The sequence below is a fragment of the Chiloscyllium punctatum genome, chromosome 8, assembly GCF_047496795.1.
Source record: "Chiloscyllium punctatum isolate Juve2018m chromosome 8, sChiPun1.3, whole genome shotgun sequence".
NCBI classification, from domain to species: domain Eukaryota; kingdom Metazoa; phylum Chordata; class Chondrichthyes; order Orectolobiformes; family Hemiscylliidae; genus Chiloscyllium; species Chiloscyllium punctatum.
This window is the reverse complement of record NC_092746.1, coordinates 66,059,075-66,085,785: the sequence shown is the minus strand read 5'-3', so window position 1 is coordinate 66,085,785 and position 26,711 is coordinate 66,059,075. Positions and strand designations below refer to the sequence as shown.

The 26,711-nt window shown below is 40.9% G+C and overlaps 1 protein-coding gene across 1 annotated transcript; it reads right to left on the bottom strand.

Moving 5' to 3' along the window:
* Positions 1-10,523: 10,523 nt before the first annotated feature.
* Positions 10,524-26,281, bottom strand: LOC140480606 (biotinidase-like). The gene is made up of 3 exons (XM_072575698.1): positions 25,890-26,281; positions 22,512-22,661; positions 10,524-13,462 (listed from the first exon to the last, which is right to left on the bottom strand). The coding sequence occupies exons 1-3, from the start codon at positions 26,100-26,102 to the stop codon at positions 12,290-12,292; spliced, it is 1,536 nt and encodes a 511-aa protein (XP_072431799.1). The 5' UTR covers positions 26,103-26,281; the 3' UTR covers positions 10,524-12,289.
* Between the last annotated feature and the right edge of the window lie 430 nt (positions 26,282-26,711).

Genomic DNA, 26,711 nt, shown 5'->3' with positions numbered 1-26,711 from the left:
TTAAGTGTTGCATTCTGTGTATTTGTTCAGATCCCAGGTCATGTTATTATTGGACAAGTCAGATCCTAGACTGAATCTGGCTTGATAGATCATTTTTTTTAAAGCAAATTAGAATAACCATACTATTTGGATATGAACGCATGTTTAAAGATGTTGAAACACATGGGTTAAAGTGCAATTCCATTAATCCCAGCCCCTATCCAATTGAGTCATCATGCCAGAGAGTCCCATACAGAGTTTGAGTTAACTGTGGCTTCCATTCCCTCTCATAAGAATCTGATAGCCTCTACTTTAATTTCTCAGCTTCCGCTTCAAGGTTTTAACTGTTTTACACATTCATCACCCAATACCTCTGCAAATCTGCCCAAGCTGAAACTAAAAAGTTTCTTTTTTCCAAATTCCAAGTGTTTTCCCCAAGTTCCAAAACAAAGTCCAGAATCTTCAATCTGAAAATCTTGCATTACTTTGTTTATTTCATTCACTCAAACTGTCCATAAGGTATCTCTAATAACTGTGTTTCAAAAGAACTCATCATTGTTAAAGAGATACTTGCACATTAATCACTAAACCTCTTCAGACAGAGAAAACTCATTTGCCACTAGTACAAAATTCAAAATCCAAAATAAACAATATTTAAACATTTATTAAGCTTACATCACAATATTTGATAAGTGTTTTAGAATATAGCTAAAATTGAATCCTCAGTGCTTTGATAAGTAAACTGACAACATCTAGCTTTACCATTCGCTTATCCTTGATTCATTATTTGCAGCTACATTGTTCACCTGCCTTTCTGACATTGCTTGAACTAAGATTTCCTTTGGTACCACATTGACTATCTTGACAATTCCATTCTCTATCCTACAGAAACTCTCCTAACACTTGGTTCTTATTCCAACCCCTTATCTCTAATTTCTCTGAATTAACCTTACAATATGTACTTACTTCTAACTCAGCACATAGCTCCCTTGAACCGTTGTGGTTTATGTAGTGCATGTACATTTGCAGTGCAGTTAGGAATAAAATTCTAGATTTCTGATTCAACAACAAAACCAAACAGTGATGGTTACAGGTCAGGATGGTGTGTGATTTGGAGGAAAGTTTAGGAGGTAGTGGTGTTCCTGTGCACTTGCTGCCCTTGGTCAAAGTAATGAAGATTCTAGGTTTTAAGGTATTGTCAATGGAAATTTATTAAGTTGCTGCAGTGCATCTTGTAGATGATGCACATTGCTGTCACTATGTATTGCTAATGGAGAGAATGAATGTTAAAGGTGGAGAATGGGTGCCAGTCAGGCAGATGCCTTATCCTGGATGGTAGTGAGTTTTTTGATTGTTGAAGCGGCACTCTTCCAGGCAAGTGAAGAATAGTCCATTCCCCTCCCAACTTGTGCCTTGTAAATGAAGGCCAGGTTTTAGAAAGTCATAAGGTAGGTCACCACAGAATTCCTAGCTTCTCATCTGTTCTTGTAATCACAGTATGACTGACCCAGTTAAAGTTCGGGTCAGTGGTAACCCCCAGAGTTATTGGTAGGGCGATTCAACAACAGGAATTGTGGAATCCTGAGGAATTTATTGAGGGATCTTGTAGTGCAGTGGCAATGTCCCTACCGCTGAGTCAGGAGACTCCAGTTCAAGTCCCACCTGCACCAGAGGTATGTAACAGGTCAGTTAGAAAATATTTATCCTGAGGAACTCTTGCAGTGATGTCCTTGCTCTGAGATAATTCACCTCTGACTACACCTAACTTCCTTTGCATTTGGTATGACTTTAACCAGTGAAGGTTCCTTCTTCCCCCACCCCCACATCCCAGTGAGTGACCCCATTGCTAGGGTACTTGATGCTACACTGTGTCAAATGCTGCCTTGCTGTCATTGTCGTCTCACCTCCGACCCAAAGATTAAAAGAATAAGTGATAACTTGATTGAAACATTTGAGATCCTGAAAGGTAGTGAGAGGTGAGATGTTGGGAAAAGATTTCCACTTCTGGGAGAATCGAGAACTCGGGATCACTGTTATAAAACAAACTGTCCATTTAAAACAGATGAGGTGACTTTTTTTTCTCTGAGGATCAGGAGGCTTTGTAGCTCTCCTTGTGAAAAGGTGACAGAAGCAGAATATAGATTCTTGAGAAGCAAGGGGTTCAAGGTTATCAGGATATGGAAAATAGTTTGGCACTTCATTTTTTAGGTTGACCGAATGCTACCCCAGAATGTCCTCTCGCTCTCTGCTTGCTCAAAATCGTAGATGATAATCAGCAAACCTCAATAAAGGATTGAAAAACTAAATTTAATGTCAATGATGTTGAAAATAAAATCTCACAATTGGATCTTATCTATATATTACTGAAATGGTACTTTTTTTGAGCAGTTCAGGTAACTGGCTAATTTTCTTCTTGATTTAACTGTCTATTCACATCAAATCCATTTTGTGACTCCTTGACTCATTTTTGTTGTTCCCCCTTAATACGGAATTACTTTTTCATGGAAGTGTAAACACTGGAAACTTATTTCTTTGGGACCATATAGGCCAGCCTACTAAATGAGCTTAGAGTTTTGAGGGCAATGAAATGAAAGTAAGGAAACACTGTGTCCTATTGACTATTCTCTGCCAGGCATCCTTTTCCAAACACTTCCCCTATGGGTCATTCGTCTCCGACAAGACCTAATGTCCATGATGATCAACTACACTCAAATAACTTTTTCTCAGATTGAAAATGTTATCTCCTATATAAAGTGATCCATTGTACCTGTTTCCAGAGTTCAATCTTAAAATATTTCTGGAAAACTTGAGGCGGTTATAAGTTTTAGCTGGTTTGTTCAAGACTGAAGTATGTTTTTCTCAGTTCATGATCTGTCATGTCCCTGATTCCTTGTAATGTGACTTCTCTGCTTGCAAACAGCTTGCATGAACAAACTCACAATTCATATATTTTGCACCTTCCTGTCCCTGTTTCCAATGGAACACAGTTTTAGTCTATTTGGCATCCTTTGCTTTAATCTTTGACTTATTGCTGGTTATGAGACACTTGTGAGCAGAAAAGCAAATTAAAAAGTACGAGGTGATGATTTTACCAGTTTGTGATAATTTCTAACAAGAATTTTTTCTCAACATGAAGAATTCATCAGTGTCTAGAAAGGTCAAGATGCTTCAAAAGAGGTCAGTTCACATACAAGATAGCACCCAAGCAAACACTTCCATAGGTGACGCTTGCAAAATCTAATGTTTCCAATTCTTGGCCTTCTCAAGTGTAGATCAGTGCAAGTATCTACCATAATGTCCAGATTTCCTTGCAATTAGGTCATTAACACACAGACTTGGGTGCCTTCCATGTTTAAAGCCTAAAAAGTTGTTGAAGAATCTCCAAAATTCTATATTGCCCTCCTGAACAATGCTGACAGCAATATTGGAAAATACATAGCAGTAGTGAAAGAAACATTGTCCATTATTATAAAGACAGAAGTGCTGGAGAAGCTCAGTGGGTCTGGCAGTATCTATGGAGAGAGAAACTGTTAACATTTTGAGTCAAGTGACCTTTCTTCAGAACTGAAAGTAGCCGGGAAAAGGTATTTATGCTCATGATGGGGGTGTGGGTTGAGGAGGAGAAAGGAGACAGTGCCCTGAGAGAGGGAGACAGGAAAAAGTGAAGATCAAGGGGTTGCTGATAGTAAGCCAGGAAAAAAGTAACTTCTGAGTAGGTGCCAACGGGAAGTGTGAGTTGTTGAATACCAGCCACTGAAACAGGACTTGGAAATTTAGGTCACAATTGTTGTTGCTATTCTTACATTCCCTCTTGAGAACAAGACCCAACTTTCCTTTAGCCTTCCTGATTAGCTGCTGCACCTGTCTGCAAGCTTTGTGTTTTGTGCACAAGGACCTCCAACTGCATCTTTCTGCAGTTTCTCTCCATTTGAACACTTGTTTTTTTGTTCTCCCTTCCAAAATGTACATCGCATCTTGCCACATCATTCTCCAGTTACCAACTGTTTGCCCAGTTAAACTATCAATATCTCTCTCTAAACTATTTGAGTTTACATTCTGAAATGGCTAAACTCAATGCTGCCTCCCGAAGGCTGTTAGGTGCTTAAGTAGATTCTGGATTAGTGGTGCTGGAGGAGCACAGCAGTTCAGGCAGCATCCAAGGAGCTTCGAAATCGACATTTCAGGCAAAAACCCTTCATCAGGAATAAAAGATGAGATGTTATTCCTTCACTCGCATTGAGCCTCACTGGATACTGCAGCAGACTTGAGACAGAAATTTGGTGTGGGAACACAATGGTGTGTTGAAATGACTGGCAACTGGAAGCTCAGGGTTATTTTGATGGACAGACTGTGTAGGTGTTCTGCAAAACAGTCGCCCAGTATAGAGTACTGCCCACTACATTGTTTTATTTCAAATAAACCTGTTGGACTATTATCTGGTGTTGTGTGATTTTTAACTTTGTCCACCACATTTTGAGCAGTGAATATCATCAACTAGATTGAGAGAAGTGCAAGTAAATTGCTGTTTCACCTGTAAGCATGCCGGATAGGTTGGGGTACAGTGCTAGAATGCTAGCCAAGGAGAGATCCAAGTTCCAACTGTGGTGGAGGTCCGGTGCAAGGCGGCGGTTAGTGTTTAGATTTGGTCAGGCAGGGCTGGAGAAATCAGGTTTAGCGGAGGAGGGGGAGACTAGGTATTGGGTCCATGTTCTGGTTTGGTCCAGATCTGACATGGGAGAGAGCAAAGAGGGCAGAGGAAACAAATGGGCAGGTCCAGTGGTAGGGATGGGAGTTGCAGGAGGTGGGGCCTGGTCAGGTGGTGGAGGCATGGGGAGGGGAGTTCAGGTACAGACCAGGCCAGGGATTCCACATCCTAGCTGGGGTGGAGTTCTGGTTCCAGGGGTGGTTGGATCACCAAGATATTGTCATGTCATGCTCTGATGCTGAAGGGGTCTAGGACTGTGGGTGAGATAACTATAGGCTCTGTTTAATAGCTACTGATGTGTTAGAGTATGTATTTAATAGTTTAGCATTTCCTGTAACTGTTTTACTTAATTTCATCAGAACAATCCAAAGTCTCCCATTTCTCTGGACACTTTCAGATGTGGTAGAACTGCCCAGCAGGAGATTCGATTTCCAAGACAATTTCTTTGGCAAATACTGCAATAGGGATTCTCCAGGATCACCAAGATTAACTCGCATCTCTACCCACATAACAACTGTCTGACCATTGGAAAATCTGCCCCAAGATTCTTGGGGTTGACAGTCTGGATACATACAGGCTGTTACCCCTAATGTGAGAATCTCTGACCAGCGAGCATAATCCCAGAGCATGGGGGTGTCCAGTTAGGACAGAGGTGAGGAGGAATTACTCCTCACTGAGGATCGTGAGTCTGTGGAATTCTTTACCACACAGGGCTGTAGATACTGGCTCATTCAGTATATTCAAGGCTGAGATAGATTTTTTAAAAAGTTAGGATGGGAAACAAGGGTTATGGAGAATTAGCAGGACAGTGGAGTTATCAGATCAGCCATAATCTCACTGATTGATGGAGCAGAATGGTCGTCTTGGCCTCCTATATTAAATGGCCCTATGATCTTGTGCTGTTAAGCCAAAGATATGTTCTTGGGAAAGTGAGGACTACAGATGCTGGAGATCAAAGTCAAGATTAGAGTGGTGCTGGAAAAACACAGCAGGTCTGGCAGCATCCAAGGAGCAGAAACATCGACGTTTCAGGCAGGAGCCCTTTATCAGGAAGGTGATGAAGGGCTCCTGCCCGAAACGTTTATTTTCCTGCTCCTCGGATGCTGCCTGTCCTGCTGTGCTTTTCCAACATGACTAATCAAAGATATGTTCTGTACATTGCACAAATAAGTAATGTGGTATCTGTTCATTTCAGTGCCAGACTGGTACCAACAATATAAGGTCAATGTCTCAATGATTGGCAGATTGTACCAAACAGTAAACCCCTTCATCTGTTTGCAACAAGGTACTGGTTTTATCAAACCAGCCTGCTCTTGGAAAACTCACAACAGTGTCCAACACTAGATGTGATTCTGAAATCAAACTTTAGTAAAATGGGATTATTTGAGAGGTGATTATGAAACATCGGCTGCATTTGGAGTACTGTGTACTTATATACAGTTAAGATATAAAAACTATATTTGTGTGGCAGCTTTAATATGTTGAAATTCATAATAAAATGTTTTAGTTATGAATACTTGAAAAATTAAGACAATTTTTTTTCTGATTTGTTTTTTAAAAGTCACAGCTTACAGCAACTGCAGAACGAAAAATGAACAGGTTTTCTTCAGATTTAAAGTGGGGTTTTGACTGCAGAGAAGAGGGAGCTCTTGAGCTGGTGGCGATCTGATTGTTTCTCTCTATCTTCTTCCCAGTCCAAAGCTGTTCAGTTATTCAAGAACCAATCACATGTTCATTGTCAAAGGTCTTTAGCCTATCACTGACACCTGGTCACTTGTCTAGTTCTTGTTGTAAACCAGAGCTCCATCCAAATATAAAACCCCTCAGCTTCAGTTCATCTGCAACCACTTCAATTATTGCTTGTTCAAATTGCCGTATAGTTGATGGTTTCCAGCAGGGTCTGTTTACTCACTTCTTCAAAATGTGCAGAAATCCTTGCAAAACACTGTTAGACTCAAAGTGATTATAGACGTACAGCACGGAAACAAACCCTTCAGTCCAACTCATCCGTGCTGACCAGATATCCCTATCCTAATCTAGTCCCACCTGCCAGCACTTGGCCCGTATCCCTTTAAACCCTTCCTATTCATATACCCATTCAGATGCCTTTTAAATGTTTCGCAGCTTGTTCCATATACACACCATGCTCTGTGAAGAGTTTGCCCGTTAGGTGAAAAGGGAAAGATTTAAAAGGGACCTACACTCTCTTGTTTTGGACTTCCCTATGCTGGGGAAAAGATCTTGGCTATACACCCTGTCCATGTCCCTCATTGAGTCATAAGGCACAGAAACAGACTCTTCTGTCCAAACAGTCCATGCCAAACATAATCCCAAACTAAACTAGTCCCACCTGTCTGTTTCTGGTCCATATCCCTCCAGACCTTTCCTAATTTGTACTTATCTAAATGTCTTGTCTAAACATTGTAATTGTTCACCACTTCCTCAGGAAGTTCATTCCACATACGAACCATTCTCTGGGTAAAAGAAATTGCCCATCATGTCCTTTTTAAATCTTTCTCCTCTCAACCCAAAAATGTACCCCCTAGTCCTGAAATCCCCTATCCTAGGGAAAAGACAGCTACCATTACCATTATCTATACCCCTCATGAGTTTATAAACCTCTATAAGGTCACCCCTCAGTCTCCAACACTCCAGGAAAAACAGCCCCAGCCTGTTCAGCCTCTTCCTGAAGCTCAAGTACTCCAACCTTTGCAACATCCTTGTAAATTTTTATGAACCCGTTCAAGTTTCACAACATCCTTCCTATAGCAATGAGACCAGAATTGTGCATTGTATTCCAAAAGTGGCCTAACCAATGTTCTGTACAGCCGCAACATGACCTCCCAGCTCCAATACTCAAATGCACTGACCTATTAAGGCAAATACCACCTTCACTATCCTGAAAAACTTCTCTCATTTCAGAACCCAATTTAAAAAGCACAACAGGCAGATTAAGTGGGAAGCTAACATTTTACGATTTTAATTTAGTTATAATCTCACGATTAAAGTATATTTATTGATTAACCTAATATATTATTCTGCTCAACTAAAGCCAATGCAGATCTTCACACTTTGACATCATGTGACTCTGCTTGGTTTCACTTGACAAAGAATTGTACAATGAGATTGTGAATAAAGTGAAGACAGTAACCTAATATTATAGAAGCTGAAGGGCCTCTAAGTTAGCTGATGTAATCAGACTTCCAAGGTTGTATAAGACAAAGTATTATTAGCGCATTAGCCCTTAACAAGAAATCATAACTGTAGCTGTGCCCTTGTTCTAGATTTTGATTTGTTTTGATTTGTTCAGAAGAGCACCTTTTGCTTAAATGCAACATCTATACTTGAGTTAACTTTGTAACACTGTGTAAGTTTGCAGCTCTATTACCTTTTAGACTTTATCATATCCTGTATGAGAATTTGTTGAGATTCGTATTTTCTGTTATTTTTTATGTAGCTCTGATATTCTAACTTTTCCCTTTAAAAGATAAAAGTAAAATTCCAAGCATTCCAACATAGTGAAAAAACTAATTAGTTGATGACAATGGGAAAAACAAATGGTGATTGTTAAATGTCTGGTGTCATAGGAACTTTGCTAGAATTAAGTGAGGATTGAGACATGAGCACAAACTTACAATCTTGCAGTGCTGACTACAAATGCTCCTTCCTTTAATGAAAATGTAAAGAACATTTCAAACCCATGGATAATTGACACCTTAAGGAGCTGGTCAGGAGAAAGTCAGTCACTGTCCATCACCCATTAGAGCCAATTAGAGATTGATCAGGAGTCCCTTAAACCAATTAATTTTGCTGAGCGTAGACCAATCCAAATAGAATGATGTGATTGATCACGCTGTGGCTTCTAAGTTACTTTTCAGTGACCAAGGTGTATGAGATGTTTGAAGTTATCCCATTTCCAACTGGAAGCAAAATGCATGGGATAGAGACAGGATGTCTTCCTGTGTCCGAAGCTGAAATGGAAAACAAGAGCCATAGTATATCACTGAAGTTACTGCCCAGCTCAAATTGGAATTATTTAGATTGGCTATGATATGATTGGCTATATCGAAAACTGGATGAAATACTTGTATTCAGGTTGTGACTCGTAAAGTAATGAGAGGGGCGGTGGACTTCTGTCTTAGTTATAGTACCCTTGATGGGGGGTTTGTAGGTTTCTGAGTTGCATGAGAGTTTATCCAGGTTAAACAATACAGAAACTTGCTAGCCCATGTCATTTGAATACTCTTTTAGCAATGTTTGCTCAGGCCAGGCACTTGGTAGGGTCAAGTGCCTAGAACAGTGGGTTAAATGTAGGCAACTGCCAAATACTTAAAGCAGCTCCTAACTGTTCTCCAAAAACATCAGCCATCTAACAAACCCTTGCACAGTAACAAGATACTGACCGGCCGGGCTGCTTTCAACCATCTCCAATCTTCTGATTGGCAACAATACAACACCAAGTGTTATGTCATCATCTTGAAGCTGAAACTCTTTCCCTCTCCCTGATCACTCTCTGATTCTGTCCAGCCTGTTTACAATCTTGATTCCTATTTTACACCGACCTGAGCTGCATCCTCTCTGGGAGAAAGACTGCTGATGCCTACCACTATCACATCACTTTCCTCTGCTGCTGAAATGCTGATCTGTGCCTTTATTATATCCACATACAACTATTCTCACCCATTCCTTTTATGCCACCCACACTCTACCCTCTATAAACCTTGAACTTATCCATAACATAGCTGCCCGCTTCCTAGACTCTCACTAAATTTGTTCAGTAATCACTTGTCTTCCGAGTAATGCCTCAACAATGAAATATTCACTCCTACTTTAAACGTCACCCACCGTCTTGCTTTTCACTATTTCAGTAATCCCCTTCAACATTCGAACATGTGTCACTCTCATTTTTCCAGCATAGGCAGCCATTCCTTCAAATGTCTGAGATTTCAAATTCCCACACTCAAATGTCTCTGCACCTCTGTCCTGCTTTAAAGACTCATGTTAAAACCTCTCCCTTTGACAATTTAGGTTACCTGTTTAATGTCTCCTCAAAGGATGCTTCCTGACCTGCTGTGCTTTTCCAGCGCATATCAACTCAAATATTTCAGTGTCACTCCTATGAGATGTCTTTCAGAAGTTTTGCTGTTAAAAAGATACCAGGTGGAAAACCTCCGCACTGCTCTTAGAGCCACAATGTTATTTCGGCCAATCCCACAAAGCCTTGCCTCAGTGGTGACTGAGCCAAGTCAGTGATGTCAGGTGACCAAGTAACGTTGATGCATTGAAGGGTAGAGCTGGTGGTTTGGCTTTCGCTTGATGATCATCCAGCAATAGCAGAGAATCTAGCGGGCAAATGTTATCTGCCAGTTCTCAACGTACATCTGGATTTTATCCAAAGCCTGTTTCATTATCATAAGACAGTTACCAACTAAACTGGAATTATCAGCGAAAAATCTCACTCCTGATCTTGTGATAAGGGCATATCACTGTTGAAGCAGCAGAATACAGCAGGAAAAGGACTAATCATAACCCCTTCTTGTTTCATTTGACAAATGGGCCTTAGCCTGAGTTTGTTGCATATGCCAATAATTCACATTCCCTTCACTCAGGCATCCTGGAGGAATGTGTAACATGTTAGACGTGATGCCAAAATGCTTGTCACAGGAAAACTGTTCCCATTGTGCTTGTATTCAATTTTGTACTATTTATGTCAATATTTTGTTGCAGTATTATAGCAAATGTTTCCATTTATCTCCAAAAATTAAATGAAAAATAAGTTCCCCAGAGAAACAGGTCAGTGAACCTATTTCCTGAACTTTACTGTAAGGTACCTTTTCTTCTTTAAGAAAAACAATGCAGGAGATGATGTTACAACATTTTGGGAAGTGCTGATCATTTCAGTTTACAAGTCCTATTGGTATCCATTGATTTCCCCGGTTAAGCACAGACATGGATCATTGGCTATCACATATCTTTCCCATTGTAATAAAAACTAATTGCTGAAGCAAAACTCAGGCAAATCTATCTGTAGGCGTGTCAGTAAATCTAATTCTTGGTCAAAGCTTACATTCCACACACTCCCCCCAACACAAGCTTAGGTGAAGTATCTTGGCAGTGAGTTAAACATATAATTAGACGCCCGATGGCTTCATGCAGATGTAAGCAATGTAAGATATTAGTATTTGTATGTATTCACTCTTTGAAAAGCTTGTCTTTGATGTTTCCACACTTTGATTCCAGAAATATATTCAACCCTGGCAAGATCAATTTCCAGAAGCACTCAAATACAACTGGAGTGGTAAAATTGAAAAGATAAAAGCAACACATTTATCATGCAAAAAGACATTTGCTTTGAGGATTTACCTGTATTAACAATAGAATATTTACCTCATTCACTTATTCATATCCCGAGCTCAGAAGGTAATAGGTTGTATTGTTGTATACTATTTCCTGCCTCTGCTTTGTAAGTACTGAAATATTTAAAGTTATCACAGCACAAAAGCATAAAGCCTGTACAAGCTGTTTACAATAATGCTGTTTAATTGACTTTATAATTTCTTTCAATCCTAAGCATCAGAGGACACAGTGACAGGAGTAGGACAGTCAATCCTTCCAGTCTGTTCTGCCCATTCATTTAGACTGTGGGTGATCTGTATCTTAAGTCCATCTTTTTCATCTTGAAGTCTTGATAGCTTACCTAACAAATATTGAGTGTAGTTAAGACAGAGACAATTAGGTTTTGATTAGTAAGGGCATCAAAGGTTCCAGGGAGAAGGCAGGAGAATGGTGTTGAGAAACTTATCAGCCATGATCGAATGGCAGAGCAGATTCAATAGGCTGAATGGCCTAATTTGGCTCCTATATCTCATGGTCTTTTTAATCAATCAGAATTTTGAAATTTTCAGGTGACTTCACCTTTTTTGGGGGGAGTTTCATACTTTCTCACTTCTTTCTGTCAAGATTTCTTCCTGACATGATGCCTGAACAGCCTGCCTCTAAGGTTATGATTGTGTTGCCTTGTTCTGGGTACCACCAGCAGAGGAGGAAATATCTTATCTAGTCTAACAGTCCTTTTAAATGATCTTAAACATTGCAATTGCTTTGCACCTTCATTTTCTATATTCAAAAAGAATACAAAGTTTGACAGTACAATCTATCCTCATTCTTTAACACCATTAGCACCAGCATCAGTCTGGCACCATACCTCCTGAAATAAAAATATATCCTTCCCAAGTTATCCCTTAGGAAAGCTGGCAGGACTGTTAATGGGGTAGAATCGGGGCAGTATGTACAGGACTATTATTTCCATCCTTGATATTCCACAAACTTTGAGATAATGGTCAACATTCCATTGGCCTATTACACTTTTTGGGATCTGTCCACTGGCTTTTTAATGTTTTCTGTACTTGGGATTCCTAAACATCCCTGCTTTTCCACAGTTCCTGAATTCAGTAGTAAATATTCTGTCAACAGTATAGGATGCAATCCTCAACCTAGATGAGGAATACTCAGAAACCCCTTTTTTGATCACTTCATAGTAAAATGATACGTAAGATTCCTGTATTTTAGTGAATTATCACTAACAGCTACATTTAGACAGAGAACTCAACAACAACAATCTTTCTCATACCACCTTCCATAGAGTGCTGCAGTGATAAGACCTGCTGACATCCCCTTCTTGATCATATAATAATTACTGTTAGCCCATCCTCTGGTATCTGCACGATAAATTTTCATCTTATCCGCCAATATTTCTGGATAAATATGGGTTGTGCTGAAATTCCCCCATAATCCAAAGTCTATGATATCAGAGGCAGTTGTAACACTTTGTCCACACGTGTCATAACTGGAGCCTGCACACTTCACCAAGGCACACACTTGTGTGTAATAAGTGCCATGCATTGTATGAAGCCCATCATAGACTCCTAATGCATACAGATTACCGTCTGTACAATTGCTACGTTTGTAGGCTACATGGCAACAGAGGGTGTTGGAACAGATGTGCAGGTTACCTTTTAAATCTGTCAAAGGGATAAATGTGTAATTATCATACATCATGATATTATGAAAAATATCACCAGGATCATTTCTTTCCATTGGGCCAATTTGTTCCTGCTTTCCTCCCTTCTTCTGAAGGACAAAAGCTTCAAAATAATTGTCCCCTTCAAGAAGTGCTGCCGTCGCCTCAGGTTGTAGGCTGTGATTTTGAAGGGATGTGATTATAGGGACCTTGGCCACAAGAAGTTTACTTTCACTGCTCTCAGAGTTGTAATAATAGGGGAAATCTAACGGGGTGTAGATACCACTTCCTGTCATATTGTATTCCGGATGATGCTGATTGGCTGCGAAAAGATTGATCCCAAATGCAGTAGCAAATGCTTGATGAAACTGTACGGCAGATAAGAGGGGCAACTGGTTCATCCAGGCTGTAGGAAATACAATTTGTTTTACACCATAATTCTCAATTAAACTTACTGCTGGCTCATAGAACAATATATCAAAGCAAGTAAAGATGCCAAATCTTCCAGCAAATGATGTATTAAAGATGACGTGTTGCACTGTTTTGGGTGTGTCATAAGCATGTTCAAAGTAAAGGTTCCACTTCCGGTATTTTGCAATGAGAGTGCCTTCAGCATCAAAAACCACATTTGTGTTAAAGTGATATCTTCCATCGGGTGGACATTTGGGATCGCTTTGCTCACAGGTTTGTCTCTCTCCCATGTTTGCAACCAAGTACATATTGCCATTCCTTGCCATACAGCTCAGCTGAAGAAGCACCTACAATTGATATGAAAACATTGGTGAATTTTAGAATAAATGTACATTTTACTTCAACAGAATTAAAGAATAAGAAACTATTTGATGCTTTTCTCTGTGAAAAAGACCTCTCATTCCTTGCCAAAGGGTATTTAAGGCTATGGTTTACTTAACTAAACAGTGACTCAATCCCGTCTTGAGCTATAATTCAGAGAATACCAGAGCAAATTTCAGGTGGATCGCTGAAAGAATAGGGAAAGTGGATTGGAGGAGCAGTTAAACACAATCTTACCTTTCAAATCATGCTTTCTGATGCTCTGGATTGCAGATACTCTTCAAATCAACCCGTTCAGCGATGTTGTTATAAACACACTCTGGAGCAGGTCAAACTCGAATCTGGATCTCCTGGGTCAGAGTTAGGGTAACTACCACTGTGCCACAAGAGACTAAATTCTCAGGAGAATCATGCCTCACCAATTTATTTGAAGTCATTGAGAAATCTGGGTAATCCAAGATGGAAGATGGGAAAAATTTCTGGCTGTAAGAGCTGCTCCTTTTTTTTGAGGTATCTTAGGGGTTGGAGGTGATTTCCTCGAATTCCAGGAGCAGCAATTACTGTTTGATATGCTGTTGCATTGTTTTGGAACTTTGGGGGAAAAAAGTCAAAACAACAGCAGTTTAAAAGAGAGAACAGCAGACAAAGGAAGCACATGGTGAGAACAGTGCAGGAGAGACAGAGACAGAGAGAGAGAGAGAGAGAGAGAGAGAGAGAGGGAGAACGAGAACCTGCACAGATACCGCATTTGCTGTTTGAATTCGTGTATCACTGGACATCGGAGTGCATCTGGGAAAATTAACAAACAGTGAAATTCACAACTAATCTTGGAGGAACTGTTGGGCGAAGTTCACAGCACAGAATCAGATAAGTTAATTGTTGTTTTAAGTCTGTCCAAGAGAAAGGCTACAGTAGTGAGTATAGTGGATTCTTTCTTGATTATATGTTTTTGGAGATAAGTCTCTTGATTAAACTTAAAATATAAGCCATAGCTATTAAGTTAACCTGGGCAGTGTTTGTAGAGGAATAAGACCACAGAAACATCTGTCTGTATCTCTGACTACAGAATCCCCTAATATAAATGATCTCTTGGAAGACGACGTACCCCTCGTTGCATTAGAGCCAGTCTCAACACCAGAAACTTGGCTGTTATTTTCTGTAGAATGTGAAGGAGCAAAAATGGCCTTTGCAGTGATATGTACTTCTTGTCAGATGTAGGAGTTTAAAGAGGGTTTAAGGGTTACTGCGGATCATATCTGTCATAAATGCTGTTGAATGCGAATCTTATCAGATCGAGTAGATTGGTTGGAGAGACAGATAGAAGCGATGAGGAATTTGCAACAGCAACAGAATGTGACGGATGGCAGATATAGGAAGGGCGGGGGGGAAGACTCAGATACAATCACATAGATGGGTTAACTTTTGTGGATATAACCATTTCAAACAGGTATGCTGTTTTGGAAAATGTAGGGGGTGATGGATTCTCAGGGGAACATAGTACGAACAGCCAAGTTTCTGGTATTGAGACTGGCTCTAATGCAACGAGGGGTATGTTGGCTTCCATGAGATCAATTGTATTAGGGGATTCTGTAGTCAGAGGTACAGACAGATGTTACTGTGGCCAGCAGAGAAAAAGCAGAATGGTGTGTTGTTTCCCTGGTGCCAGGATCAAGGATGTCTCAGAGAGGGTGCAGAATGTTCTCACGGGGGAGAGGGGCCAGCAGGAGGTCATTGTCTACATTGGAACCAACAACATTGGAAGGGAAAAGATTGAGACTCTGAAGGGAGAATACATAGAGTTACGCAGAAATTTAAAAAGGAGGTCCTCAAGGATAGTAATATCTGGATTACTCCCAGTGTTACGAGCTACTGAGGGCAGGAACAGGAGGATAGAGCAGATGAATGCATGGCTGAGGAGCTGGTGTATGGGAGAAGGATTCACACTTTTGGATCATTGGAATCACTTTTGGGGTAGAAGTGACCTGTACAAGAAGGACGGTTGCACCTAAATTGGAAGGGGACTAATATACTGGCAGGGAAATTTGCTAGAACTGCTCAGGAGGATTTAAACTAGTAAAGTGGGGGAGGGTGGGAGATAGTGAGGAAAGAGATCAATCTGAGACGGGTACAGCTGAGAACAGAAGTGAATCAAACAGTCAGGGCAGGCAGGGACAAGGTAGGACTAATAAATTAAACTGCATTTATTTCAATGCAAGGGGCCGAACAGGGAAGGCAGGTGAGCTCAGGGCATGGTTAGGAACATGGGACTGGGATATCATAGCAATTACAGAAACATGGCTCAGGGATGGGCAGAACTGGCAGCTTAATGTTCCAGGATACAACTGCTACAGGAAGGATAGAAAGGGAGGCAAGAGAGGAGGGGGAGTGGCATTTTTGATAAGGGATAGGATTACAGCTGTACTGAGGGAGGATATTCCTGGAAATACATCCAGAGAAGTTATTTGGGTGGAACTGAGAAATAAAAAAGGGATGATCACCTTATTGGGTTTGTATTATAGACCCCCTAATAGTCAGAGGGAAATTGAGAAACAAACTTCTAAGGGGATCTCAGCTATCTGTAAGAATAATAGGGTACTTATAGTAGGGGATTTTAACTTTCTAAACATAGTCTGGGACTGCCATAGTGTTAAATGTTAGATGAAGAGGAATTTCTTAAGTGTGTACAAGACAATTTTCTGATTCAGTATGTGGATGCACCCACTAGAGAAGGTGCAAAACTTGACCTACTCTTGGGAAATAAGGCAGGGCAGGTGACTGAGGTGTCAGTGGGGGAGCACTTTGGGGCCAGTGACCATAATTCTATTCGTTTTAAAATAGTGATGGAAAAGGATAGACCAGATCTAAAAGTTGAAGTTCTAAATTGGAGAAAGGCCAATTTTGACGGTATTAGGCAAGAACTTTCGAAAGCTGATTGGAGGCAGATATTCGCAGGTAGAGGGCCGGCTGGAAAATGGGAAGCCTTCAGAAATGAGATAACAAGAATCCAGAGAAAGTATATTCCTGTCAGGGAGAAAGGGAAGGCTGGTAAGTATAGGCAATGCTGGATGACTAAAGAAATTGAGGGTTTGGTTAAGAAAAAGAAGGTAGCATATGTCAGGTATAGAAAGGATAGATCGAGTGAATCCTTAGAAGAGTATAAAGAAAGTAGGAGTATACTTAAGAGGGAAATCAGGAAGGCAAAACGGGGACATGAGATAGCTTTGGCAAATTGAATTAAGCAGAATCCAAAGGGTTTTTACAAATATATTAAGGACAAAAGGGTAACTAGGGAGAGAATAGGCCCCCTCAAAGATCAGCAAGGCGGCCTTTGTGTGGAGCCACAGAAAATGGGGGAGATACTAAATGAATATTTTACATCAGTATTTACTGTGGAAAAGGATATGGAAGATATAGACTGCAGGGAAATAGATGGTGACATCTTGCAAAATGTCCAGATTACAGAGAAGGAAGTGCTGGATGCCTTGAAACGGTTAAAAGTGGATAAATCCCCAGGACCTGATCAGGTGTACCCGAGAACTCTGTGGGAAGCTAGAGAAGTGATTGCTGGGCCTCTTGCTGAGATATTTGTATTATCGATAGTCACAGGAGAGGTGCCAGAAGACTGGAGGTTGGCAAACGTGGTGACACTGTTTAAGAAGGGCGGTAAGGACAAGCCAGGGAACTATAGACCGGTGAGCCTGACCTCGGTGGTGGGCAAGTTGTTGGAGGGAATCCTGAGGGACAGGTGTATATGTGTATTTGGAAAGGCAAGGACTGATTAGGGATAGTCAACATGGCTTTGTGCGTGGGAAATCATGTCTCACAAACTTGTTTGAGTTTTTTGAAGAAGTAACAAAGAAGACTGATGAGGGCAGAGCAGTAGATGTGATCTATATGGACTTCAGTCAGGCGTTTGACAAGGCTCCCCATGGGAGACTGATTAGCAAGGTTAGATCTCATGGGGTACAGGGAGAACTAGCCATTTGGATACAGAACTGGCTCAAAGGTAGAAGACAGAGGGTGGTGGTGGAGGGTTGTTTTTCAGACTGGAGGCCTGTGACCAGTGGAGTGCCACAAGGATCGGTGCTGGGACCTCTACTTGTTGTCATTTACATAAATGATTTGGATGCGACCATAAGACGTATAGTTAGTAAGTTTGCAGATGACACCAAACTTGGAGGTATGGTGGACAGCGAGGAGGGTTACCTCAGATTACAACAGGATCTTGACCAGATGGGCCAATAGGCTGAGAATTGGCAGATGGAGTTTAATTCAGATAAATGTGAGGTGCTGCATTTTGGGAAAGCAAATCTTAGCAGGACTTATACACTTAATGGTAAGGTCCTAGGGAGTGTTGCTGAACAAAGAGACCTTGGAGTGCAGGTTCATAGCTCCTTGAAAGTGGAGTCGCAGGTAGATAGGATAGTGAAGAAGGCATTTGGTATGCTTTGCTTTGTTGGTCAGAGTATTGAGTACAGGAGTTGGGAGGTCATGTTGCGGCTGTACAGGACATTGGTTAGGCCACTGTTGGAATATTGCATGCAATTCTGGTCTCCTTCCTATCGGAAAGATGTTGTGAAACTTGAAAGGGTTCAGAAAAGATTTACAAGGATGTTGCCAGGGTTGGAGGATTTGAGCTATAGGGAGAGGCTGAACAGGCTGGGGCTGTTTTCCCTGGAGTGTCGGAGGCTGAGGGGTGACCTTATAGAGGTTTACAAAATTATGAGGGCATAGATAGGATAAATAGACAAAGTCTTTTCCCTGGGGTTGGGGAGTCCAGAACCAGAGGGCATAGGTTTAGGGTGAGAAGGGAAAGATATAAAAGAGACCTAAGGGGCAACGTTTTCGTGCAGAGGATGGTTTGTGTATGGAATGAGCTGCCATGGTGGAGGCTGGTACAACTGCAATATTTAAGAGGCATTTGGATGGGTATATGAATAGGAAGGCTTTGGAGGAATATGGGCCGAGTGCTGGCAGGTGGGACTAGATTGGGTTGGGATATCTGGTCGGCATGGATGGGTTGGACCGAAGGGTCTGTTTCCATGCTGTACATCTCTATGACTCTAATTAACAAGTACGATAGATAAAGGGTAAGCAGTGGACATAATATATTTGGATTCTCTGAAAGAAGGCATTGCACATAAGGCTATTTAATAAGGTAAGATCCTGTGGTTTTGTAGGTAGTATATTAATGTGGATAGAGGATTGGCTAACTGACAGAAGATAGTATTGAGATTAATGGGGGACATTTTCAGGATGACAACCTGCAACTAGTGGACTGCTGTAGAGATCAGTGCTGGGGCCACTATTATTTTCAATATACATTAATGACTTGTATAAGCAAAGTTAATATACTGTAGCCAGGTTTGTGCATGACACAAATATAGATGGGAAGGCAAGTGGTGAAGAACACACAAAGAGTCTGCAGAGGGATATAGACAGGTTACATGACTGATCAAAAACTTTGCAGATGGAATATAACATCAGAAAATGTGAGGCTATGCACTTTGGCAGGAAGAGTAGAGGAGCTGAATATTATTTAAAGAAAGAAAGACTGCAGAAAGCTACAAAACAGTATGTCTTGGGAGTCCTTATGTATGAATCATAAAAAAGTGAACATCTACGTTCAGTGGATAACAGGGAAGGGAATGGAAGGTTGGTCTTTATTTTGGGGGGAATGGAGTATAAAATTAGTGAGGTTTTGCTAAAATGACCCAAGCAATACTCAGACTACAGCTGGAATATTGTGAACAAAGAGTATTGGGTTCCTTATCTAAGGAAGGATATACTGGCATTGAAGGCAGTCCACTTCATTTAGCTGATATCAGGTATGGAAGGACTGTCTTTTGAGGAGAGGTCAAATAAATTTTGGCTTCTACTGATTGGAAGTTAGAAGAATGATAGACAACTTTGTTGATTCAATGACTTGACAGGATAGATGCAGAGAGGTTATTTCCCCTTTGGGACAGCTGAGCAGCAAAAGGCATCATCTCGGAATAATGGATAACACATTCAAGATAGAAAGGAGAAAGAATTCTTCTCTCATGTGATTATGAATTTGTGGAATTGCCAAGGTTGTCGAGGCTGGTTGTGAAAGATATTGAAGGCTGAGGTGGAAGGAATCAAGAATTATGGGAGAAAGCAAAAAGCAGTCGAGGGTTATGAGATCAGCCACAACCTTGTTTAATGGCAGGCAAACTCGATGGCTTGAATGGCCTCCTTCAGCTCCTGCATCTACATCTTTGTGGTCGTAAATGAAAAGAAACGAGTATTTCTGAATTGGTGGCACTTAATTACTAGCATTTTCCTTTATGTGAATTAGTGGGACTGAACACTGTTCTTTGCACTCACCTGGGTTTGATCGGAAGCAGACTGTGAAGTCATAGTCAGGAAAGTATCCTGTAGCTGTCCTAGTGTTACAGGTAAAGGCCCTCTCTCACCAGAGTGCTGTGACCCAGTTTGACAAAAGGAAACAGGAGGACAAAGGACTCTGTCTCACCCTGAATGCTGAAATTCAATTATGGTCAAAAGGCTTCAGAATTAGAAAATCTCAACTAAAGAGAGAATCTGCAAAACTAAAAGATCATGAACGCCTGGAGGAAGAACGCCTCATCTTCCACCTCGGAACACTTCAACCCCAGGGCATCAATGTGGACTTCAACAGCTTCCTCATTTCCCCTTCCCCCACCTCATCCTAGTTTCAAACTTCCAGCTCAGTTACTGCCTCCTTGACTTGTCCGACCTGCCTTTCTTCTTTTCCGCCTATCTACTCCACCCTCTCCTTCTTGACCTATCACCTTCATCTCCTCCCCCACTCACCCATTGTACTCTATGCTACTTTCTCCCCACCCCCACCCTCCTCTAGCTTATCTCTCCATGCTTCAGGCTCACTGCCTTTATTCCTGATGAAGGGCTTTTGCCCGAAACGTCGATTTCGCTGCTCGTTGGATGCTGCCTGAACTGCTGTGCTCTTCCAGCACCACTAATCCAGTATTTGGTTTTCAGCATCTGCAGTCATTGTTTTTACCTAAAAGATCATGAAGACCACTGTTCACCAGCATTAACATTACCAATAACCTCCACACCCCCATCAGGACATTCCTGATGAAGAACTTCTGCTCAAAACGTTGACTCTCCTGCTCCTCAGATGCTGCCTGACCGGCTGTGCTTTTCTAGCACCACACTTTTTGACAATAACCACCAGTGCAAGGGCTGCAACATTCAACCATCCCTTCTTCGTGAATAATTCAGAGACTGATCTGTCTCTGTGCTTTTTAAATCCTTCTTTTTGGACTCGCCTCTTATTTTTAACTATATGAAATGTTACTAATTCTTCTTATATTTAATAAAAAATGTAATATTATTAATTATTAATTCAAGAAAGGAACACAATTTTATTTGGATCTCGAAGTTCCAGACTTGTTACTGAGAGTTGATGAAGACCTCTGCTCCAGGACTTGCTACATTTTAACACGAAACAGTTAAAACAAAAACTGCTGAATCCAGTGCAAAACATAAATAATAATTTGATACATTAGCAAAATTGCAATTATTGTAGAGAAAAAATGTGATCATGATAGTAGAAATTGCAGGGTTAAAACTGGACATCTGATTTATACTGTGTCTAAAATGAACATTTTTAGGATGGCTAAACGTTAAAGTGCATCTCTACAAATTATGGACTACTAAAACCACTTTTAAAAGGATGCTTTTTAAATATAGCACTGCCTCATTCTTCCTGTCTTGGAATTGGGCTGGGATGTATGAAGTTGTGCAATGAAATTCACATCCTTCACTGCATTCCCACTTCATTTCTGTGACAGTGCATGGAACCAATGAGACCCAACCCCCGTCAAACCAAGTTCATGCCACCTTCAAAAAATAACTTGACAACAAATTGAATAGGAGAGACAAAATCCAAAACTTGAGAAATTATTTTTGTAAAATTGGTACATGTTAGCAATCTAAAATTTAATTGCACTATAGTCAGACCTCGTGGAAAGAGAGTAGGAATGTTAATTTTTTTGAAGGTGAATATTCATTCATTTGTTTGAAATACTTTTACTTATGCTAATGCCCTTAGCATTTTGTTCTTCTATTAATAATTAAATCGTTGGGCCAAATTTCCTGCTGCAAGTGCATATTGGAACTTCTGTAATGTTTCTATCCATTATGGAAGGGTGTGCACCTTAATGCCCAATGCACATTCCTAGCAAGAAAGCTCGCATGCCCGTAGCATGATTTAGCAATGTGACCCCATCGAAATCAATACCATTGTAAAATTCCAAATGTTAATCATCACAGGGTAGAAGGAGAGAGCTGAAACACACTGTTTACGATCATTTTGAATGGCACAGTGGGCTGAGTGGGGTGAGTGGCTTACTGCAGCTCCTAATCTCTCTGTTTCTATAGAACCAACATCAGTGAAACTGTACAATACGAAGTTCCATATCAATATGAAGTAGCTAGATGAACATGTGTGTCACGAGGGATGGGAACTAAACTACACCACATTAAAACTGGAAGCAGTGCAATAATTGCATATCTTGGCTTTTTTCTTCAACAAAATCTAGTAAATCATCCTTCTGCGTGTATAGGCCCTCTCAAAAAGTCATAGGCTCCAACCCAACTCCTGAGATACAAGGAATTTCTAAAGAGACTGTCCTGTAAAATTTATAGAAATTTATAAAGTGAATTTAGTATTTCAAAGTTAAAAACCTCACAACACCAGGTTATAGTCCAACAGGTTTATTTGGAAGCACCTGACAAGGAAACAGCACTGCAAAAGCTTGTACTTTCAAATAAACCTGTTGGAATAATTTGGTTTTTAACTTCATCCACCCCAGTCCAACACCGGCACCTCAAATCTTAATATTTCAAATAATACATGCCAACCATTTGCAAAGTTTTCTTGATAAAATAGCATCAGTGTTGTGTATTTATATGTAATAAGAGTTCCATAAAAGCTGTAAGAATTCATAAGATGTAACAAGTTGATCTTTGTACAGCTCCTACCTCTGTCCCATTATATACAGTTGGATGCAGGCAGGGATTCCAGTGAACAACATTAGGATCTGGAATAGGTTCCAAATAGGGAAAAATGGAAGTCCTGTTGAACTGAAAGCCTTGGAGACCATCCTCTGGAAATACAATTATCTTGGCTCCCTATAAATCATAATAATAATTTGATGCATTAGCAAAATTGCAATTATAAAGAACACTCTAAAATACAAATTTCTTAAGCATCCATCTCCTGCAAGTTAACATAAACCAGTAATATAACTAGACTAGCCATGCAAATACATCATTTTTAAGAGCTAGAGATTCAGAGGCTAGGAACCTAACTCACCTCCTCATTCCCTTGAACCTGTCCACCTTCTACAGGGCACGAGTCAGGAGTGTGATGGAAGACGCCCCAGTTGCCTGGATGGCTGCAGCCCCATTGACAGTCATGAAGCTTGACACCACCCAGGGGGAGTGCCTGCTCGATTGCTTGTGGATATGATGCCATTCACTTCCTCCAGCCCAGCATATAGTGAAGCAGGGTGTAACATCTCCATGATGCACTGCAGTAAGTCACCAAGGCTCCTCCAATAGCACAAACCAAATCTAGCAAATATCTATCACCTAGAAGGACCTTCAGCTTGGTATTAATACCACCTGAAAGTTTTCTTCTATGCCACACACCATCCTGAATGGGAAATATTCCTTCACTGTCATTAGGTCAAAATCCTGGAACTCCCTAACAGTAGGTGCCCCTAAACTCCAAGGACTTCACAAGTTCAAAAAAGGTACCTTACCACCACCTTCTCCAGAGCTATTAGCAATGGGCAATTAATGCTGACTATGCCAGTGATGTCTGCATCCCATGAACAAACAAATAAAATTGGTAGGATGGTGCTGAGGTTCTCCAGAGATTGCAAGACCTATGTCCATGCCAAATAAATTATTATCATATTCATTTTCAAAAAGCTTGATAACTTCCTGCCCAACAGGCGACAGTGCAAAACCAATGCACATGGGATTGGTGATAGTATACTGAAATGGATTGAGAACTGGATAGCAGGTAGGAAACAGACAGTAGGAATATTGGGTCATTTTCAAAGGGGAAGGAAATGACAACTGGGTTACTGCAGGCATTGGGTCCTAGTTGTTCACAATATTTATCAATAGTAATCAAGTGCAATGTTTCCAAATTATCAATGACTCAAACCTAGGTGGGAGTGTAAGTATTGAGGAAGACCTCCAGAGACTTCAGAGAGAGTGGACAAATGCACGCCAGATTCAGCGCAACAATTAAAAATGTGAAATGTTATCCACTTCAGGAGGAAAGGCAGATTGGCTGATGTTGGAATGTCGGAGCTGGGTGTCTTTGTACACTGATCATTGAAAGCATGCATTAAGATGCAGCAAGCAGTTAGGAAGAAATAGTACATTGGCCTTCATTGCGAGAGGGTTGGAGTACAGGAGTATGGATGGCTTACTGCAGTTCTTGGTGAGTCTACATTTGGGGGATAGATAAGTACAGCTAAAAGAAAGGGAAGAAATGGATGGGTTCACAACTCTCCCTTTATTTTAGCTTAACTTGTTGCATTCTCTGTCATCAATGTCCTCTCTCACCTCCACCAACTCCAGTAACAGTGTATTTTCTTTCCAAGTTGACAGTATTGTTCTGCCATTCTCACATTCCAAACATTTAATCTGCACTGTCAACACCATTTCTCCCCCGGAACTCCACCCCTTCCCCCACCATTGCAAAATGTCATCCCCTCCACACTTCACGTCAGCTTTGATAAACACTCACCTGGACTCTCCACTGTTCTCCAGCATTTTTTTGTTTTCAGATTAGATTCCCCTAAGGTGTGGAAACAGGTCACTTTGCCCAACAGGTCCACACTGACCCTCCGAAGAGTAACCCACCCAGACCCATTTCCCTCTGACTAATGCACCTAGCACTATGGGCAATTTAACATGACCAACAGGTCAGATTCTAGCATCTTCAGTAATTTGCTCAGACATTTCTTCACTCAGAGCATGGTCACCCTGGGGAATTCTCTATCACAGAAGTCTATGGACATCCTGTCATTGAATATATTTAAGAAAAATAATAGGTTTATAGCAGCTAAGGGATTAATGGGGTCTGAGGAGAGCAGGAACATAGATGGCAGCAGAGTAACAGGGCTGAGCCTGGGGCTTGTCCATTGCTGTCTGCTTTCTTTCCTCTTTGAGATTAAGATCAACTCAGCGAAAGTGAGGACTGCAGATGGTGTCTTCTTTGTTCTTTCCTTCTTTTTACTATTGCACTTTCTCTTCTTCTTTCATTAAAACCAGGAGAGTGGCCGAGGGAAGGATGAAGGATGAAGCATCCAGTAGCAGCAGTGCCCAGCAAGTGAGGGGCAGGTCCTGGCCTGAAGACTGTAGTTGTATGGAGAGACTAATGAGGCTGGAGTTATCTCCTCGGGGCACTGAAGTCCAGAGTAAGGTGTTCAAAATCTTGACAAGGTTTTATACAGTGAAAAGTTAAAAACAATTCCGCCGGTCAAAAAAAAAGACTGAAGAATTGTGCATGCTGGAAATCAGAAACAAAAAGAGTATTTGCTGGAAAATGTCAGCAGGTCTGGCAACATTCGTGGAGAGAAAGCAGAGTTAATGCCAGTGACCCTTTGATTTCTCTCCACAGATGCTGACAGACCTGCTGAGCTTTCCAGCAATTTCAGTTTTTGTTCCTATTTCCAGTAGGAGGTCTGTAACTAGATGACACACATTTAGAATAATTGGCAAAAGACAAGGCATTCACCACAAAACAAGTTACATTGCGTTTCAGATCAAAGCACTATCTGAAAGGGAGCAATCAAATAACCACCTTCAATATAGTATCAGATAATTAATCCAAGGTGAAAATTGCAACAAATATATTGGAGGAAGAGCAAGGGAGTTAGGCGAATTAGAATCAATCCTTCGAAGGGTGTAATGAATTAAATGCATTTTTGTCGCTGTATTACAGTATTCTGTGATCATACAAATAAATTTCGTGCACTGCTGAATACAGAGTGAGACAGTAATTCTAGGCCCCAGTAAAGACACCAGAGGAGACCAAAGTTGTTCTCCTGGCATCTTGCTGATATTTTGCATTGAGCAATAAACTTTTTTTTTCCCTTGGACGCTGTCCCATTAATAGCCCAGAGACAACCCTAATATGGAACGCAAAGTTATATTAAATATTTTACAATGTGAAAGTTTGGCTCAAATGTTGTTATTCTTCTCAGAATATTTTGCTATAACCGTCTGCATTTGTTTCACTGACCCCCTATTGTTATCGGAATATAATGAAGCCACGACTTCAAAGGCCAGAAAATGCTTTAGTGTTGGGCGAAGGGGTCAAACTTCATTTACCTGTTTACTTGCTGCAAAGACTTGTTCCTGATAGATATCCAGGTTTTTCTTCATGTGTCTCAGCGCCCCCTGACGTGTGGAAGGGATTTTCCAGGGTGGGTTCAACACTGCTGCATGCTCATAGACCGCTGCGGTGTAACCATCCAGCCCCCACACCGGCAATACCAAACACTGCCACCCCAATAGCAAACTCCTCAAGGTAAATACCTCCATACCTGAACGTGGAGGTTTTACTGCGACGTTACACGGAAGTACGAGACTTCGATTTTTGCACCTTAAAACGTTGCTCAACAGTCACGTCAAATGTGTACAGTATTGTGCGAAAGAGGCGGGGTCGAAAATGATCTGCAAACACTCATTAGTCACTGTGCACAATTGGACTGTAGTCTTTAAACGAGAATACCATTTGGACTGTGGGAACACCGTGTGGAACAGCTACTGGTGCTGACTAGTAAACGCAGTCTACATGTCATGCTTTGCTGCAGTATTTTAATAGTTTCCTAATGGTTATTCAGTTAATGAGTGAAAGAGTAATACGTATTATTAACTTGGGTTTAACATCAAATCATGAGAACTGTTGCAAAATATAAAATGAATTTGTGATATGTGATAATTATAAATGACAAGCAGCATTTCATCAGTTTTTTTTTGCCAAAATTCTAAATGCAATGCTTCTGAGTTCAGCTCAAGGTTGCCACTCAGGTTGATAAGGTTGTTAAGAAGGCATCTGGTATGTTAGCTTTTGTTAGTAGGGGGATGGTGCTTCGGAACCATGAGGTCATGCTCAAGCTGTTCACAACTCTGGTGCGGCCACACTTGGGA

Coding starts and splice junctions, on each gene's coding strand:
- LOC140480606 (XM_072575698.1), bottom strand. CDS start 26,102: ATGGAGGTATTTACCTTGAGGAGTTTGCTATTGGGGTGGCAGTGTTTG. Junction 22,662..25,889: donor TCTTTGCAGCAAGTAAACAG/GTAAATGAAGTT, acceptor TATGATTTATAG/GGAGCCAAGATAATTGTATT. Junction 13,463..22,511: donor CTGTATATAATGGGACAGAG/GTAGGAGCTGTA, acceptor TATCAATTGTAG/GTGCTTCTTCAGCTGAGCTG.